The sequence below is a fragment of the Oreochromis aureus genome, linkage group 18, assembly GCF_013358895.1.
Source record: "Oreochromis aureus strain Israel breed Guangdong linkage group 18, ZZ_aureus, whole genome shotgun sequence".
Classification (NCBI taxonomy): Eukaryota; Metazoa; Chordata; class Actinopteri; order Cichliformes; family Cichlidae; genus Oreochromis; species Oreochromis aureus.
This window is the reverse complement of record NC_052959.1, coordinates 3098999-3115145: the sequence shown is the minus strand read 5'-3', so window position 1 is coordinate 3115145 and position 16147 is coordinate 3098999. Positions and strand designations below refer to the sequence as shown.

General features: G+C 39.7%; 2 protein-coding genes across 2 annotated transcripts in view; both read left to right on the top strand.

Annotated features, from left to right (window-relative positions):
• rab2a (RAB2A, member RAS oncogene family) overlaps positions 1-8231 on the top strand; it is a 29999-nt gene extending 21768 nt beyond the window's left edge. The window contains exons 7-8 of the mRNA XM_031735415.2: positions 1104-1172; positions 5559-8231. Of these exons, the coding sequence (XP_031591275.1) occupies positions 1104-1172; positions 5559-5654 (165 nt within the window). The 3' untranslated portion in view covers positions 5655-8231. The remainder of the gene's footprint in view (positions 1-1103; positions 1173-5558) is intronic.
• Positions 8232-15500: 7269 nt separating this feature from the next.
• Positions 15501-16147, top strand: part of chd7 (chromodomain helicase DNA binding protein 7) — an 81777-nt gene continuing 81130 nt past the window's right edge. Inside the window, exon 1 of the mRNA XM_031735419.2 lies at positions 15501-15807. The gene's annotated coding sequence lies outside the window, so the exon portion shown is untranslated. The remainder of the gene's footprint in view (positions 15808-16147) is intronic.

Sequence of the window (16147 nt, the reverse complement as noted above, 5' to 3'; positions counted from 1 at the left end):
ATCAAAACACAAAAACACCAGACTTCTTAGTATTATCCCATCATAACTCCCACTCAATTTACATGTGAGAAGCATAGACTGAATATAAAAGATGGACCTACATGCCTTCTAATGAGCTGTTAAAGAGGCTGCAAAGTTATACAATTGTGTGCTTATATGTTAGAAACAGCTCGCAGAAAAAGCCTTTTAAACTTTTAAGTTGTTTTTGGGAGGGTTTTCTCAGGGTTTATTTTATTAGATTGTAATTTTCTACATGCAGTTTTTGTCGCATGCAGCAAGATGTCATCTTTTTTTTTTTTAAATCTTTCTTTAGGTTGACATTTTTTTCTTTACTAATTTTAGGGTTAACTTAGCATGCAAATACTTAACATTATTTTAGAAGCATGACTAATCATACAACACTTTATGAAATGCATTTACTTAAGACTGATATTAGCTGCTTGTGGATTCATTGGTGTTAGTGTGTTTGTTGTCCAACAATTAACTTAAAGGATTGAAAGGATTTGTTTGTGCTTTAAATAGAGAGCTGAAGTCGGGGTATGTCTAACCTACCCTAGCAGTTATCATTTTTTCCAGAGTAAGCACAGCTGCACAGACATTTTATGCCTTTATCATGTCGAGACTGCACCATCAAACACAGATATTTTGGTGACCATTTTTGGTTATCATTTGCCTGCCAGGTGTGTTTTTCCACTCACACAAACTTGTGAATTTATTTGTGTTCAGCAGCCAACACTTAAATGTAGATTGTCTGACTTTGTTACTTGCACTTGACACACCTATATGGAATATTTAACAGATCAGTTCATGCTTTGTGTCACTGATGTGAGAGAGAGCATAAAACTGGGAGTGGTAAGTTCACTGTGATGTCAAGTTTCAAAGTTCTGTGAGGTGTTTTTGAGCTGTGACGGGAAGCTCGGGCTGCAGCTGAACAGTAAATGGAAACGTTAAATGGCTGAAAGTCAGAGCCTGGTTATGTTACTGAAACTCGAATTTGCTTTGCATTCCTAATGACATGAGGCTCATTTATAGGAGTCAGCATACAAAAATGGTTTTAACCTTCCTGTCCTCTCTGTCTGTTTCACTTCCTGTCTCTACAACAGGCTTTCATCAACACAGCCAAGGAGATCTATGAGAAGATCCAGGAAGGAGTGTTTGATATCAACAATGAGGTGAGATACTGTGTTCCTCCTGTGTTGTTGTTTTTTTTTCGTCCCTGAGCCGCCTTCTCTCTTCTTTGTTCTTCTCTTTCCTTCCCCTCTTCTTCCTCAGTGTGGTTTTGCAGCAGTGTGTGTGGTTTGCCATGCTCCCTCTCTTTCAAAAAGAAGGGGAAAAAAGCCCTCCACTCAGCTTCCTTTGACTGCAGCCAAGCAAAACTCCCAGTGTTCCTCCTCTCCTCTGCTCTATTTTCCACACACACTCTCTTCATTCCTTAGTTTGCGCTCTCTCCCTGTCTCACTCTCTCTTGTCTCTCTCTCGGCATCTTGCCAGCTCATAAATTCCTCACATCCCACAAGGTCTCAGTCATTGGGCAAGAAAACAAACACTCAGCCAGCCAGTCAGACTGGAAGCTGCCCATCCAGCCAGATAGAAAGTTTGTGAACCAGACATTGAGATTCATATCATCATCTTAGTGAAACACTAAGTGTAAGAAAGGCTAATTTCACATAAAGAGTGCAAAATCCAAACACTTGGAATCCATTCATTAAAATTCAGAGCACTATTATTTATACAGCGTGACAAAAGTGAACTCAAAGTGCTTTCCCAGTGTAGGAAAAAGGATTAACATTCCAAGTATAGAAAAACATATGGAATAGACTGTGACAGCACTGAATAGTGAGCTTAAAAGGAGAAGGATGTATACAGATTCAAATGGGGGGAAATGAAATAAATAATTACAATAATAATAAAAATGGATAACTAATAGAAATGCACTGACTGCAATTTTCTTGGCCAATTTCTGTTTTGGTTTTTGGTTTTTGTTTTTTTTGGGGGGGGGGGCGCGGTTTCTTCTCGTTCTCCCCCAAGTATAAGCTCCCTTGTCACAAGGGGTCACCGCAGCGGGTAGCTCCGGATGTTTGATTTGGCAGAGTTTTACACCAGATGCCCTTCCTGACACAACCCCAAAGGGGATTTGTGTCTTCTGCTGATGCTGATGTTAGCTGATTCAGGTTTTCTATCTATGAGCTCTGACAGCATATACAAACTAAATAATTACATCATATTTTTTTCTTAATAAAAGAAATCATTTAAAGAAATTTACCATTCCCCCCCAGCACATTTGCACAGTGACACAGCATCATGAACCTATTTTTAAAAGTAGCCACTCTATTTATAGCCTGTTAGCCAAATAAAATGACTGATTGCATTGGACATTAAACATAACATTACATTTGAGTTTATAGCAGAATTATTATTAAAACTTTGTCTAGTTCTACATTTAGAAAATAGCTAACAATAACAGTAGAAAGTAAGTAGCATTGGTAAAGTTGAAACCTATAGCTTAAGTTTAAAAACGGCATATTAAAAATCAAAAATTCCCCCCTTCTCATGCCTGACAGTGGGCAGTTTATGGCCTCATATACACTGACAGAGGCCCTGAAAATAAAGAAAAAGATTAAAATAAAAGGAGCTCTCCAACCTGCTCAATAGTTTACAGAAAAATGCAAGTTATAGTTACTCATTGTGGTTAAAGTCAGGACCTTTTAACACAAATATCACTATAGGTTCAAGATCTTTTTCCACATTATTAAACATATTAAGTTGTAAACTTAAACATGACAAAAGCTTTTGTAACATCCACAGTTGATAATACTGCCGACAATGCTCTGATTGGCTGTGATAATAATGCAACCCCATGATGAATCTCTGAAGGTGAATCTCCATCGAGAGGCTAATATCAAGTTCACTGTGGACGTGCACCAAGTTGGCTATCCAGTCCAGATGGTTATCTCCAAATTGTAAAGCACATAAATGTGTTTCCTGTAGTCACATGATGTAAGCCGTATAATGGTTCTCAAACACACACACATATATTCAGAGTGCCAGAGTTTGGGGCCTGTCAGGCTCGCCAGCTCTCAAGTACAGGCAGTGGGCAGACAGAGCTGGAGGAAGCCAGCCACAGAGTGTTTTTGTTATTAGTAACAGTAAGACGGAGCGAAGGCAGGCCGGCCGGCCAAACCACATCAGCTGACTGGCTGCGAGGGAGAGCGAGAGAGAGGGAGAGGGAAGCCCCACCAGAAATGTTGGCAGTCACTATGAGAAAACACACACTCACTCACACACACACACATGGCCTTAGCTCAATAAATGTGATTTAAAGGCATACAGGGTTTCCCAGAGGCACTACTGCTACTGAATGTAGGAGGGGGAGTTACAGTGAGTGGAGGAGATAAATATATACAGAGGCAGAGAGCGAGTGAGGCTGAGAGCGTGCTATAGCCACACAGAGAGAGACATGATGAAACACAGAGGGAAAGTGAGCACTACAGTACAGAGAGAGGGAGGGAGAGATGAAAGTGTCTCCCTACCACCCACCTGCCTCTCTCTTTCCTCCTTTCTTTTCTTTTACAAGTGCTTTTCTTTTTTCCCCCCAGCGTCCTTGAGTGCCGCTGGTGTTTCCTTTTCTTTTGTGTTACGCAGCAGCACCTGTTGCTTCCTCTGTGATGAGATCTAATAGGAGCTCCCACAGGCATGGTTCAGTGTTAATCTCACCATGAAAGCTATAACACACAGTCATTCTGAGGTGGCTGTATTTAGTCCAATACTGCGATTGCACTTTTTTTGTTATAGCTGGGCCTGTTTTTCCATTTCATTGAGCTATACAGTATATGACGGTTTCTTGTGTTTTAAAAAAAAAAGCCGAAAAGATAAGAAATCTATGATGCAAATTACATTTTTGTTAATTTAACTGTGTCTAGACACCGATAGTAATCCTACAGTTTCATTGTATGTGTACAATGACAATAAAGGGCTATTCTACACTGTGAATGATCCTATGGAGCTGTTAGTTGGATAAATAAAGTGGACATCAAGGCATTGGTTTGAAGCCTTATCCTGTTAAACATACTTCACCATGGGACTACATTCAGCTCCCAAAAACTTTTCTGGTTAACTTTGTTACTGCCGACAGTTGCCAGCTTGCATAGCTCACTGAGCTCAGCTGCATGTTCGCAAACTGCCCTCTCCTAGCTTTAGCACACCTGTTGTTTAATAGGGGCCTGGTCCCACTATGGGCACAGTGAGAGACATCCAACAGTCTGCAAAGGAGTGTTTGCTTAAACTCCATTACAGGAATTTAAAGCTGTAACCTGAATGTTGCAGTAACGTGAACCTTTAAGAATAGTATAAACTGGTCTGCCTTGTTTTACGTGACATCTTACAGACTGGAAAATGTCACATGTAACTGGAAAAAGTGGTACTAGGACCAACACTGTCATGTCTCCCAAATGGCAAATAGGTCAATAAAATGGGTAACAACAACAGCAAACAAAAACAAAAAAAAGGACAAAAATCCCTGTTTATTTTAAAATATATTTCCTAATAGTGCTGATAGAAATACCTGCTCTTACCTTCCAAACTGTGCTGTTTACTTTGTTGGACATGTTGCTTTCCTTCCCCTCCCCTCCAGACCCCAGGTTCAGTTAGTAATTGAACTGCTTTAGCACTTTTCTACTCTGAGCACTCAAAGATGAATTGATGCTGTGGTCTCTCACGCTGTGAACGCCTCTTTCGTGGAGCAGTTTATGTACTACTCATGTCTGATTATTTTTATAGCTGTAACAAAAGCACTGTGCGCTTGAGTAAAGGTGATGGCTGTGGCCTGATTTTGACTATATTTACAAGTTAAATGGTCACTCAAAGAAAGACAGAGGGTGTCTTTACTTTCTTCTGCCACACTGTGCACTGCTGCTCTCACTCTGAAGCCTCACTGATAAACACAGCAAACACTGTGGTGCTAGATACCACTGTGAAGTAGGAAACTTTATGTGGATTTTATTTAGCTGTGGGCTAAAGTCCACTATTATGGTTTGACAAAGGAGACACAGTACAGTGTTTACACATGCTGAACAAGCAGAGTTCCCAATTCTCAAAAATTAAAATCCAATGCGTATCCAAGCGATGACTATCATAATCACTGAATATTTGGCTAAATCCTTAGTGGATTTACAACCATGACTTATTAGTCATGCTTGCAAATTAGTTTCTGATTATTTTAGTGAATCCAACTTGGGGGACTTAAAGAAAACTGGTTATTCAGGTTTTGTATAGGAACAGGTCTGTGGTATGTGTGAGAAGAGGTAGTGAGTAAAACACTAAAAATAGCCCATCTAGTATTTAAATTGGATGTACATTCATGGTTCTCATATGTTTTTTGTAGACCGAAGAGAAAATAAGTGACCAGCTTGAACTAAACAGACAGGTGTCAGTATGAAATGTACAAAGAAATAATGAGGCCTCCCACAAGCATGTAATGGCGAAATTGAGGCTTTATTCTGTTCTTGTTCAGATGAGATTTTTTATTTACCTTTGGTGTCTTTGTGTTTGTGTCCACCCAGGCTAACGGTATTAAGATTGGACCCCAGCATCCCACCACCAACTCCACACTGTCCAGTAACCAGGGAGGCCACCAGGCTGGAGGGGGCTGCTGCTGAAGCCCCAGAACGCGCCTCCTTAACCTCCAGCCTCGACCCTTCCTCCTCCTCGCCCGCTCCGACCCTCTTGCGTTTCTACAGAAATGTCCAGGCTCTCTTAACAGTTTAACCTCTCTCTCTCTCTCTCTCTCTCTCTCTCTCTCTCTCTCTCTCTCTCTCTCTCACTCTCTCTCACTCCTGCTGCATTTTTTCTCTGCATCTCATCTCCCCCGAGTCTCTTAACCATTTTCATGAGGTCTAGGAGCTGCACCCCAACCAGTCATCCTGCAGGTTTACGAGGACAGAGTCCGCCTCACCTGCAGATGTGCCCACCTAATTTGTAGTTTTTCCTCAGTAGATTTTGGTTAGACTTTAAGCTTTTATTTAAAATTCAACACGCAAACCTGTCGGAGTGTTATTCCAGCAGTTCCTCTGAATTCTTTTGGGTGTTGTTGGGATGATTCAGTGCCGCAGAATCGCAAAGCTCTGCGGTAACTCGACTTTGTCAAGATGGTGACATGACCGAGGGTAGACGTGAAACACTCTTAACTGGCTGGTTATATGGAATAAAGCGGGCGCTGTGTTTTGTCTATACACACATCTGTACATGTTTTTAAAGACCGTGTTGATAGCAGGACATGTTTCAACACGCTGAGTCAGTTTTCATGCTGTGCCTGTGTGTATAGGGATGATACAAGTATTCCACTGTCAGTCTGTGAGGTGGGGGAGGCTCCAAGTCATTCTGTATATTGTCCATAAAAAAATGTGCAAATCATGTCCTTTTTGTCCTTCCTTTTCCCTGCTTTTTGTCCTTGTTCTCTCTCTGTCCTTGTGCCCTTTTTGTTCATTTGCAGATGATTTGTATTACTGAACACTAAAAACTGCTTACAGAGTGTTTTAAACCACATGGAGAGAGAATAAAAGACCAAACTGTTGAGCGTGAACACGGATTCTTTGGGAGAGATGTAAAAAAAGAAAAACAGGAAAGTTGAAACGATAAAGGGATGTCGAGAGCAGTGGTTACCATGATGAAGTTTAAAAAAAAAAAAAAAAAGGAAAAATGAATTGGTAATTTAGGATTTAGGGGTTTTTTTGTTGGTTTTTTTTTTATTTTTCTATATTTATCAGGCGCTTTTTTGTGTATATATAGATCTTTAGATTTCTGTGGCTTTTTTTGAGCTGAAGCTTGGCATGTTGTTGTGGTCTAGTTATTTATACACCATGGGATGGAATAAGAGAGCCTTCAAACAGCTTTTTAGCGTTTTAAACAATTCTCATTTAAACCCAAAGGTACCGAGCCGCCCTGTTATATTAGGGTCGACGGTGTCCTTTCTTTTAAATGACAAGTATGAATGATAACAAGCTGTTAACAGGGGTGCGCAGAGGCATTCACAGTCCCTGGTGGAGAACGGGCTCCAGCTGAAAATGTCAAAGTGAGCTAATATTTCCACCCAGAGTCAGCCTGCAGATATATAATGTATACTGTTTAGAGCTTGATCGATGGCTGCTGCAATGGTTTTTTTTTTTTGTTGTTTGTTTGTTTGTTTTTTTGGCTTCAAGATCCCCGATGGAATGGCACCGTTTTACTGTTATGATCATATTGTACTGCTTCAGTCGTTCACGCCTTTCTCAAACTATTTGGTAACAATAGCACTCTACCAGTTTTTAATGCCAAATGATCGTGTTTACCTGTGTTTCTCATCAAACAAAGGATGAAGAAAAAATAAATCTGACCCGAAATCAGCTGTCTGCCTTAACTCCACCCCCCTGAGACATTTGGACAGCTGCTAAAAAGAGCAACCCTTTTATCTGCAGATAGGCATTTGACCACTAATTAGCTAGAGTCACATACACAGTGAGAGAGACGTGCACATTTAGAGACCGTGATATGACTTGGAGAGAAGCCCAGTTTGAATCGGGGCATTTAAAATGAATCTAAACCCACATTTAGGTTTTTGTTTTTCTTCTTCGCATCTCATCCACCCTGCACACACACCCACCCACACGCGCACACAAATTCATATGTATGCAAAGGTAGATGGTGCATACATATATCCCCATCTATCTAACCTAGCTGTGTTTGCGCTCCTGGCTAACCGTACAACTGTTTTGGGTTTCACGGAAGTGTGAGTGAATCTGTGTTCTTATTTTACTTTCTTTTTTAAAATACTAGATATATTCAGACAGTTATTAATCCTCTTCTGATGATGATGAATATTCTTTGTAAAGCAACATGTAGTGTGTGTGTATATGTGTGTGTGTGTGTGTGTGTGGACCCAGAGGGGTTACAGGGGGAGGATCAAGCCAAACCTACCTGATGCGTCTATCTACCTACTTACCTATCTATCTATTAATGGATTGATCTATCTATCTTATCTATGTGGCCCTCCTCTCACTCTTTCCTCTTCTACCTGCCTCTCCTCCTCTTCCCCCTCAACGTTATTTGCTGTGTTTGTTCTTTGGAAAAAAGAAAACCTTGAAAAAAAGAAGAAAAAAAAAGAAAATGCTATCACCATAAACTATAATAAAACATTCTAAACTCTAAACATGTCATTTTGATGGTTATGTGGAGATGGAAAAATACAGTGTTAAAAAAAAGTTGTATTTTCTGTCATTTTATTTTATTTTCGAGTGCCACGAGGCGTGTCCCGACGCTGATGACTTCTCACTGATGAGTCGTACTGCGTCCACATTTTGTTTCTCTGTGTCTGATTTATCCATTAAACTGAGCAAGCAGGGACGTGTGCACTCTTGGATCTGTGCTGTTTGACCTTGAGGCATCATGGAGGTTGTACTCCACGGTGAGGGTTGGTCCAATCCAGGGCCGCTTAAAAATAAGACTACATATATGTGTGACTTTTATATCAGAGTCCTCAGACTACTCTTAATAAATAACACGCACATTTTAATATTCCATTCTTTAGGTACTTTATAAGTTTCACATTTTTACTCTATTCTACACCAGCATCAGTTAGCATGCATAGTTCAGTTATAGCCAGAAGGGAGAGGATCATCGTGGCAGGTTCGTGAAGAAAAGGTGCCATTCATATTCTCCATATGGGTTTTCACTATGAGTCATAATGTAACCGTACAAAGTAGCTATGTGAAACCTGGTTTCTCGTAGAAACTACAAGGCTGCGTGATATCAAGCTTGTTTTATTTAACTAAAGCATTTCACTCACAGAAGAACCGTTCTGCCTGCAGTCTTCTAAATTAAAACGGCAATGTCTGTGATTGGTGGAGGTTGCCGCCATCATTGAATGATTTAAACCTGCAAACATCAGGTTGCTGACACTTGTTTTATGGGACTGTAGTTGTGTGTAGGCCTACATCAAGGGGTTTTCAAGCTAAGCAAACAAGCTCCTGTCCACTGGAGATCGAATGCTTATTGGTTGACAAGTGGGCCGGAACAAGGAAGGGTGTGACACTGTTCTATGTGTTACCATGAACACGAGTAGTGTGAACAAAAACGTTGAAGATCAAAATTATTTCATACAATTATTACACATCAATGTGATCATGAAAAGGACAAGAAGGAGAATGACTCTAGTCCTGTTATTCAGAAACAGTCATGGCTAGCTTATAATTGAGTTACACTCAGGAGGTAGATGTACAGTAAGCTATATAACAAACATGCACAAAGCAGCTGCAAAAGGGTTTCAAGTTTTGGTAATGGATTCCTAACAAGTCACTTTTCTCAGTCAGTAGCATTACTAGTATACTATTACAAGAATCATCACTCAGCATGCATGAGCCCAATGTCAGACTCCTTCATTTACAGGAATAAAGCACATCTTTGGGACATTAGAATAAGTTAACTCGTTAGAAAAAAAAAAAACTACCAAGGTTAGCTGCTATTATTTAACAAAATACATGAAATCGCACAGGCGGGGGGAAAAGTGCTGACATCAGGATAATGAGTCGTAAGGGTGTGTGAGTGCATGAGTGGATAGCATGGTGTTGAATGTGTTGCGTGACATGAAACAAAGATGCATGTGAAAGAAGAACTCCCAAAGGTCTGAGGAAAGGTGGGGTTTTATTGGGGAAATACTGGGCCGCTGCTTCTCCAATTAACCTGATGAATCTGCTCCACCCGTCTACTACAGCAGAAAACAGAACATTCAGACAAGTTAGGCAAGCAAGCAGTCATCACACTGACAGCCGATGACGACGTACAACTGATAAGACTCATTATTCTAACCAACAAATAAAAAATTCAGAGAATAGTCCCTATTGCAATAGGGACTATTCTCTGAATTTTTTATTCAGAGAATAGTCTGAATGTTTTTTTTCTCCATCAAAAAATAACATATTTAATTTGTTTTTTTCTCTCCCTGAAAGCCACCTCATGCATCTCTGCCTCACTTCTTTGCTGTTTTTAGACAACGTCTCCCTGAAAGTCTCTTTCTGCCACTTGTGACAAAGCAAAACCTGCAGCAATTCCAGGATGCAGGGTTTCATGATCCATATCATTCACTTTACCTGATAGTAACTGTAACATGATGGCTGATTGGTGTAACATTTAATTAATCTAAGACCTTTCACACATGTGGGATCATGAAACAGAACAGAAAATCAGAAGATGGACCCAAAGTTGGGCAACACTGTGTCCTCCTCATTTGTCACAACACGGTTATTTTAGCTGGATTGTGCCATGTTCATTATCTCCAGTAGTGACAGGATATTTAATAATTAAGCCTCCCCCAGTCAGCATTTTTCAGTGTCCATCTGTTTGGAATCTTAAGGGGCACTTGGGAAATACATCATGCAAGTGGGCACCTGACTGCCAGTTGGGGTGTAGTGTCTGAGTCAGAAAGTATGCAGTCTACTTTTGACCCAATGATGGTGCAAAATCCAAAGCCATGATTAACCAAAAGGCACCAGACTTCATCTTAAGAGGGGTAAGTGCTTCTGCAGTACGTGTGAACGTCACGGTGGGGTCTAAGGGAAACTTACATCCTCAGGATCAGTGAACAGTGTCTGCAAACCACATTGCTATACATAGTACATTTATGTGACCTGTGATGTATTGTTTATTTAAGCAAATGGTGAAACATTCATAAATCCTGTTCTCCAAGCTTTATGCCAATGGCAGTTGATCCATTGTCAGCAATAATCACTCTTCCTTTATAATAGTGAGGTTTTTACATGCTGCAGCTGATTGGGTAATACATCTGACGCACTCACCACACAGGATAAACCTCCTCAAGTCCACACCCTTACACACTTTAAAGGAGCCATCCCTCATGTTTGAGGATTCAGCGGTTTTTGTTTTTCATTCCAGCACATGTTTTCACATGAGGTGAAATTTTATTCTTCATTAAGGTCGCATTAGTATTAGGGGAGTGGGGCTGCATTGCAAAGTATCCTAATCTCCTGTGATAATTCTTCATTTTGGAAGGGCAACAGTGAAGATGTGGGTTTGGAGAAAATTGTAACAAATATATTATTTCAGAAATAAAGTTATAGTCTTTCAGCATATAATTAAAAAGCATAATTGTAAAATGTGTACTGCGTACTGTCTCAAAATTACCCTGAAGGTACTTCTTGCATCAGAAATACAGTATAGCTTACATCTGTTTTGCATTAAAATCTTATATTAGTTTAAAAAAAGGTCATTAGTTATTTGTCTCTTGTTGTTCTGCTGTACCGACTTGGAAGTGCTCTTTGAAGTCTTGAGCTAGTTTGGTTAAAATGTAAAAATGATATTCAATATCAATATGACAATCTCAGAAAATATTCAATTTAGAATGAGCCTTTAAAAAAAATTAAGATGTTTTCCTGGTATTATTGTCAAATAAATTATTTTAAAATTCCTGTTTTGCTGTGCATTTTTGTCCCAGCTTTTTTGAGAAATGGGATTGTAGATGTCCAAGGTCAAACAGGCTTTGAGAATATTATGTATTTCACACAAATAATTCTTCCCTACACAACAGTGCACATGTGGTAAATGGTGCGAAGACAGAGAGAAAAAAGTAATTTGTCACTCATAACCTCCTAATGAGCTACATTATTTTCATCCCACACACCTATTTATACTCATATACCCAGATCAGCTCAGATTTGTTTCTGATGCTACTTTTGTTCCTTAAAGTGATTCTCTGTGCTTCACTCTGGCATTTACTGGGCTGCTAATATACCTTGTTTTAATGCTTTATAACAGCCATCATTCACCTCCAAGCCTGAATCAACTAATAATATAAAAATATCTCTGCGGCAAAAATGAACTTGAACTTTTTTTCCTAAATTTACCCCCAAAATAAGTCCTTTTCACCCCAACAACTTCATTCATGTTCTACCTTTCCTTAGTTCAGTTCAAGAGATCTTTATTAATGTAAAGAAAACCACAAAATCAAATTCCCGTCTTATTTTATATCGTCATTGAAGTGGGGGACAAATGTATGTGTAAGGCGTGCTCTGCTTCTCCCCTGAAATCCGCATTTATGGCTGTGACTATATTAACCACAGACACCGTGTTCACGGTGACTCAAGCAGCTTTCAAGTCTCTGCATGTTGAATTTCAAAATGTCCTGAGAGGAAGCCTGAAAGGAAGATGAAATATGTTCAGATATCTCTGGAAATCAGCCAGCAGAGTGCAAAACATGTAGAATATATACAAAATGGGTGATGAAGGACAGACTAGGGGAAGAAAAAACAGCATATATGTGTGGAAATTCATTTAGAAGACTTGTTTTCTGGTGAACAAAGTACAGAGTGTTCTCTGCAGTTTTGCTGAATGCGACTTCCAAACTATGTCAGCATGTTAGGGACTTTGTGACCTTTTAACCAGAAAGGAGGAAGTTGTAGAGATTGGAGACCTAAGACAGAAAGCGCATTTACATGAATAAGTGTGTGAGTGTGAGCATGTGTGCTTCTCTACTAAGGACTAGATTGTTATGATAAGCAAATTACAAGTTGTCGCCACATTGCTGCTGGTTCCTCATATTTTAGGTCATTTGCTGGCTTAAAATAAAAGTACCATGTAATTCAAACAGGGTGGTCTCCTGCACTTGACTGAGTGTGGTGAGTTCCTTTTAATCTCCTATAGAGCTGTGCATCATTAAAACACCATGAAACCCTCTGCAATAGGTCTTGGCTGCTGGGGGATTCCCATGATGCATTGAGTCTTCAGTCACCTTTTTCATTCACCAAGTGTTTATATGTAATGAGGGAAAAGAAAAGGAAGAGGGAGGTCCTTTTCCATTAGGTGGAGAGCAGCTAAAAAATATAAATAAATGAAGGGGTCACGGTAGCCAAGAAGTTCAAAACTCAAGAGTAGCAAATAACATTGAATTACAATATATGCACAGGTGCAACAGTCTTGAAATGGGTGTTCTAGCACCAACCATCATAGAAATCCCTCTTTTCACTGGTTGTGTCTTGCTGAAAAAGGCCTTCTTACTGCATACAACTCCTCCGCCATATCTGACACCAGTTCCATGGACAATTCCAGGGCCTGTCTCCTTGGAGTCTGTCTGGCTTCTCCGTCCCGTTGGTCTGCCGAAGCTCTGCAGTCATCATGCTTGTGCCATTTGTGTACATGCTCCGTCTCTCCTCTGACTGCTCTCACCTCCCTACATTTATGCAGCGTGAGCAGGTCTGGAGAATCCCTTTGACAAAGTGTGGGTTGGAAGTAAAAAAATACTTCAAAATAAAAGCATGCAAAATATATTCAAACATGCATAAAACCATACTATAACACCAAACCAATAAAAGACAGAACAAAGCATTAAAACTACTTCTACCCCAAAACACATACACGTCTGCATTTAATTATTAGTTATTCCTAATCTCTGGCTTTCTTCAGAGCATGTCTTTGTCCTGTCTTCTTCCCCTAACTCTGAGCCTGGTTCTGCTGGAGGTTTCTTCTTGTTAAAAGGGAGTTTTTCCTTCCCACTGTCGCTGAAGGTCATCTGATTGTTGGGTTTTCTCTGTTTTCTTTGTATTATTGAACGATCTTTACCTTACAATATAAAGCACCTTGAGGCAACTGCTGTTGTGATTTGGCACTATATAAATAAAACTGAATTGAATTGAACTCTTAGCATGTCCCTGTTGCAACTTGCAGTCTTTTATTGCTATCAAAGTTTTTATTATCTAATATGTACATGATTGTTTCAAGAGATTGGATGCTGTATAAAATTTAAGAATATAATAGTCCTTATTTATCATGTAAAAAGAGCAGCCCAAACGTTTTCCCCACATGTACTACAATTACTAAACTTTCTAGACATCGCCTCATCCGGCATTAAACATTAACCTGCCAGCTCCATGTTACAAATTTAGCATCTCGCATATCTGATTGCACTCATGTGAGAACAGAACAGGTAACTCTCTGGTCAGCTCACGCTGAATGAGCGGGTGTCATGTGTCCTGCCCACTGTGTGCTGTACCCAGGCAGCACCCACTCCTAGACCAAATAAAGTATTTTCAATAGTTCTAACATATCTGAGGATGGCTCTTGTCACACACTACATGTCAACTTAACAATGAACAAGAAAGTAATACCCAATTTAGAATACAGGCAACAGAATAGTCTGATCCTAAAGACATGTGGTGTTGGGGCCGGGCATTAAAGTGGATGTTTTTAAACCTATTTACTGTGGCCATATCTGAAACACTTTGGAATTCCTGACAAAAAGGCTAACATATAAGGTGCTGATTTTCCCTTTTAACTGATTTGATGAAGTAATACAGAAAGACAACTTGCACTGCCTTCTTGGTGAGCCCCATCAACAAGTACAGTTTTGTGAGGCTTTCTCCAAATCAGTGTCATGCACACCTCTTTACTCTCTGATGCTCAGTCACAAATAGATGTTCAGTCTATCAAGGCCTCTGGACAACAGGTTATGTGTATTCATGAAATCTGACTGTGTCTGTGCAGTGAGAGCTAAGATAAGATAAAAATTATATAAGAAAAGATAAGATAAGAAAACTTATAGTTTGTTTATCCCAGATTTGGGAAATTGTGAGGAGCAATCTTTAGCTTTATCACCAATTAAACACCAGACTCTGGTACAGCAGTTGACTCAAGACAGACAAAAATAGATGCAGCAGGAAAAAACACACACACGTTTTGCTTTTCTTTACAATTATAGAGATATATGTTCGATAATGTGCAGCTCAAAGACAAAACGGGACTATTTCAAATTATTTTATACTGTTGGATGTCAGTCCTGATTCACACATATGCACAATCGTGGACATTAAGTCTGTTTGATCTGGTGACTGAATAGTATCTAACAAAGCATGTAATTGATTGTGGGTGGCCTTTCTACAGTTATCTGCTGTATCACTCTTATCCAATGGATGATTGTGTCCCTAATCAATAGTTTGTGAGTCCCTGATGTGTAAAATATGAGGAGCATTTGCTTGCCTAGATCCCTTACCCAGAACAGGGAGATGAAGAAGTTGTGAATGTGTAAAAATAATATAAATAAGTCTGTAAAGATTACAGCAATACACATATACATTCAGGTATTTTCCTAACTTACACATTCACCTAAATATTATATAAATGATCAGAAGAATTTAAAGTTGTTCACAATGATAAACATTAGGGCACATACCCCAAAACCTTCTAATTTTTTAAAATCTTATCTTAGGTTTCTAACTGAGTTTATGCTTTCCTTTGTTTGTTTGTTTGTTTTAAATAAAAATGCATTTAAAATACATATTTAAAAATACGCCTAATTTCTACGGTTTTTTTCAGAAGCCCCTTTTCTAAATGACGCCCCAGTTTTTTTTGTTTTTTTTTCATCCCCTAATGAGAACTTACGGGCACGGCCGGGTCAGTGACCGCGCACGCTGCCTGTTTATCTGTATGAGAGGTCCTCGGGAGCGCGCCCCCCCTGGCCGAGGAAGGTGAGCGAGTGTCTGGAGGGGAGGACTCGGGAGCGCGACCAGCCGAGGGATCGATCGGATTAAACTCGATTTGAGTGAAATTAACACAAAGGAGAGAAGAGCAACGCACACTAGTCGGCGAGGTCGCGGATGCGAGATACGCCGGAGAAATAATTCATGAAAAACACAAAACTTGAACTTTTTTTTTCTCTGTTTATTTATATTTCAAACTGAAAAGGACCATCGTGGATTTTTTTCAACAAGCGGAGATACTAACCCTACTAACGAGGAGTTGATTTGATAAAGAGCCCGAAGTGACCGAGCTTGTTGGGTAAGCTAACAAATGTCCCTTTTCCCTGAGTGCATTTAAGAAAAATTTCGAACAGATTTCGGCACAAGTGTAATGCTTCCATAATAACACCGGGTCCTGAATTAAAATCGTTTATATTCCTTCTGAATAGCAAGTTTTCCATACTTTTTTCAGCACAATCGGACTCATTAATCCACCCTGTGAGTTGTGGTTTTTAGACCGACGAGCATTTCTTTCGGGGCAAACTCGCGGGAAAGGTTCTGTTTTAGACTGCAGGTTTATTTCGCATCTGTTTTATTTTTTTCTTTCAGTAGAAAGTCATTGAAGGTCCGTGTAGCTGCCATGCCGACATGCTAACAAT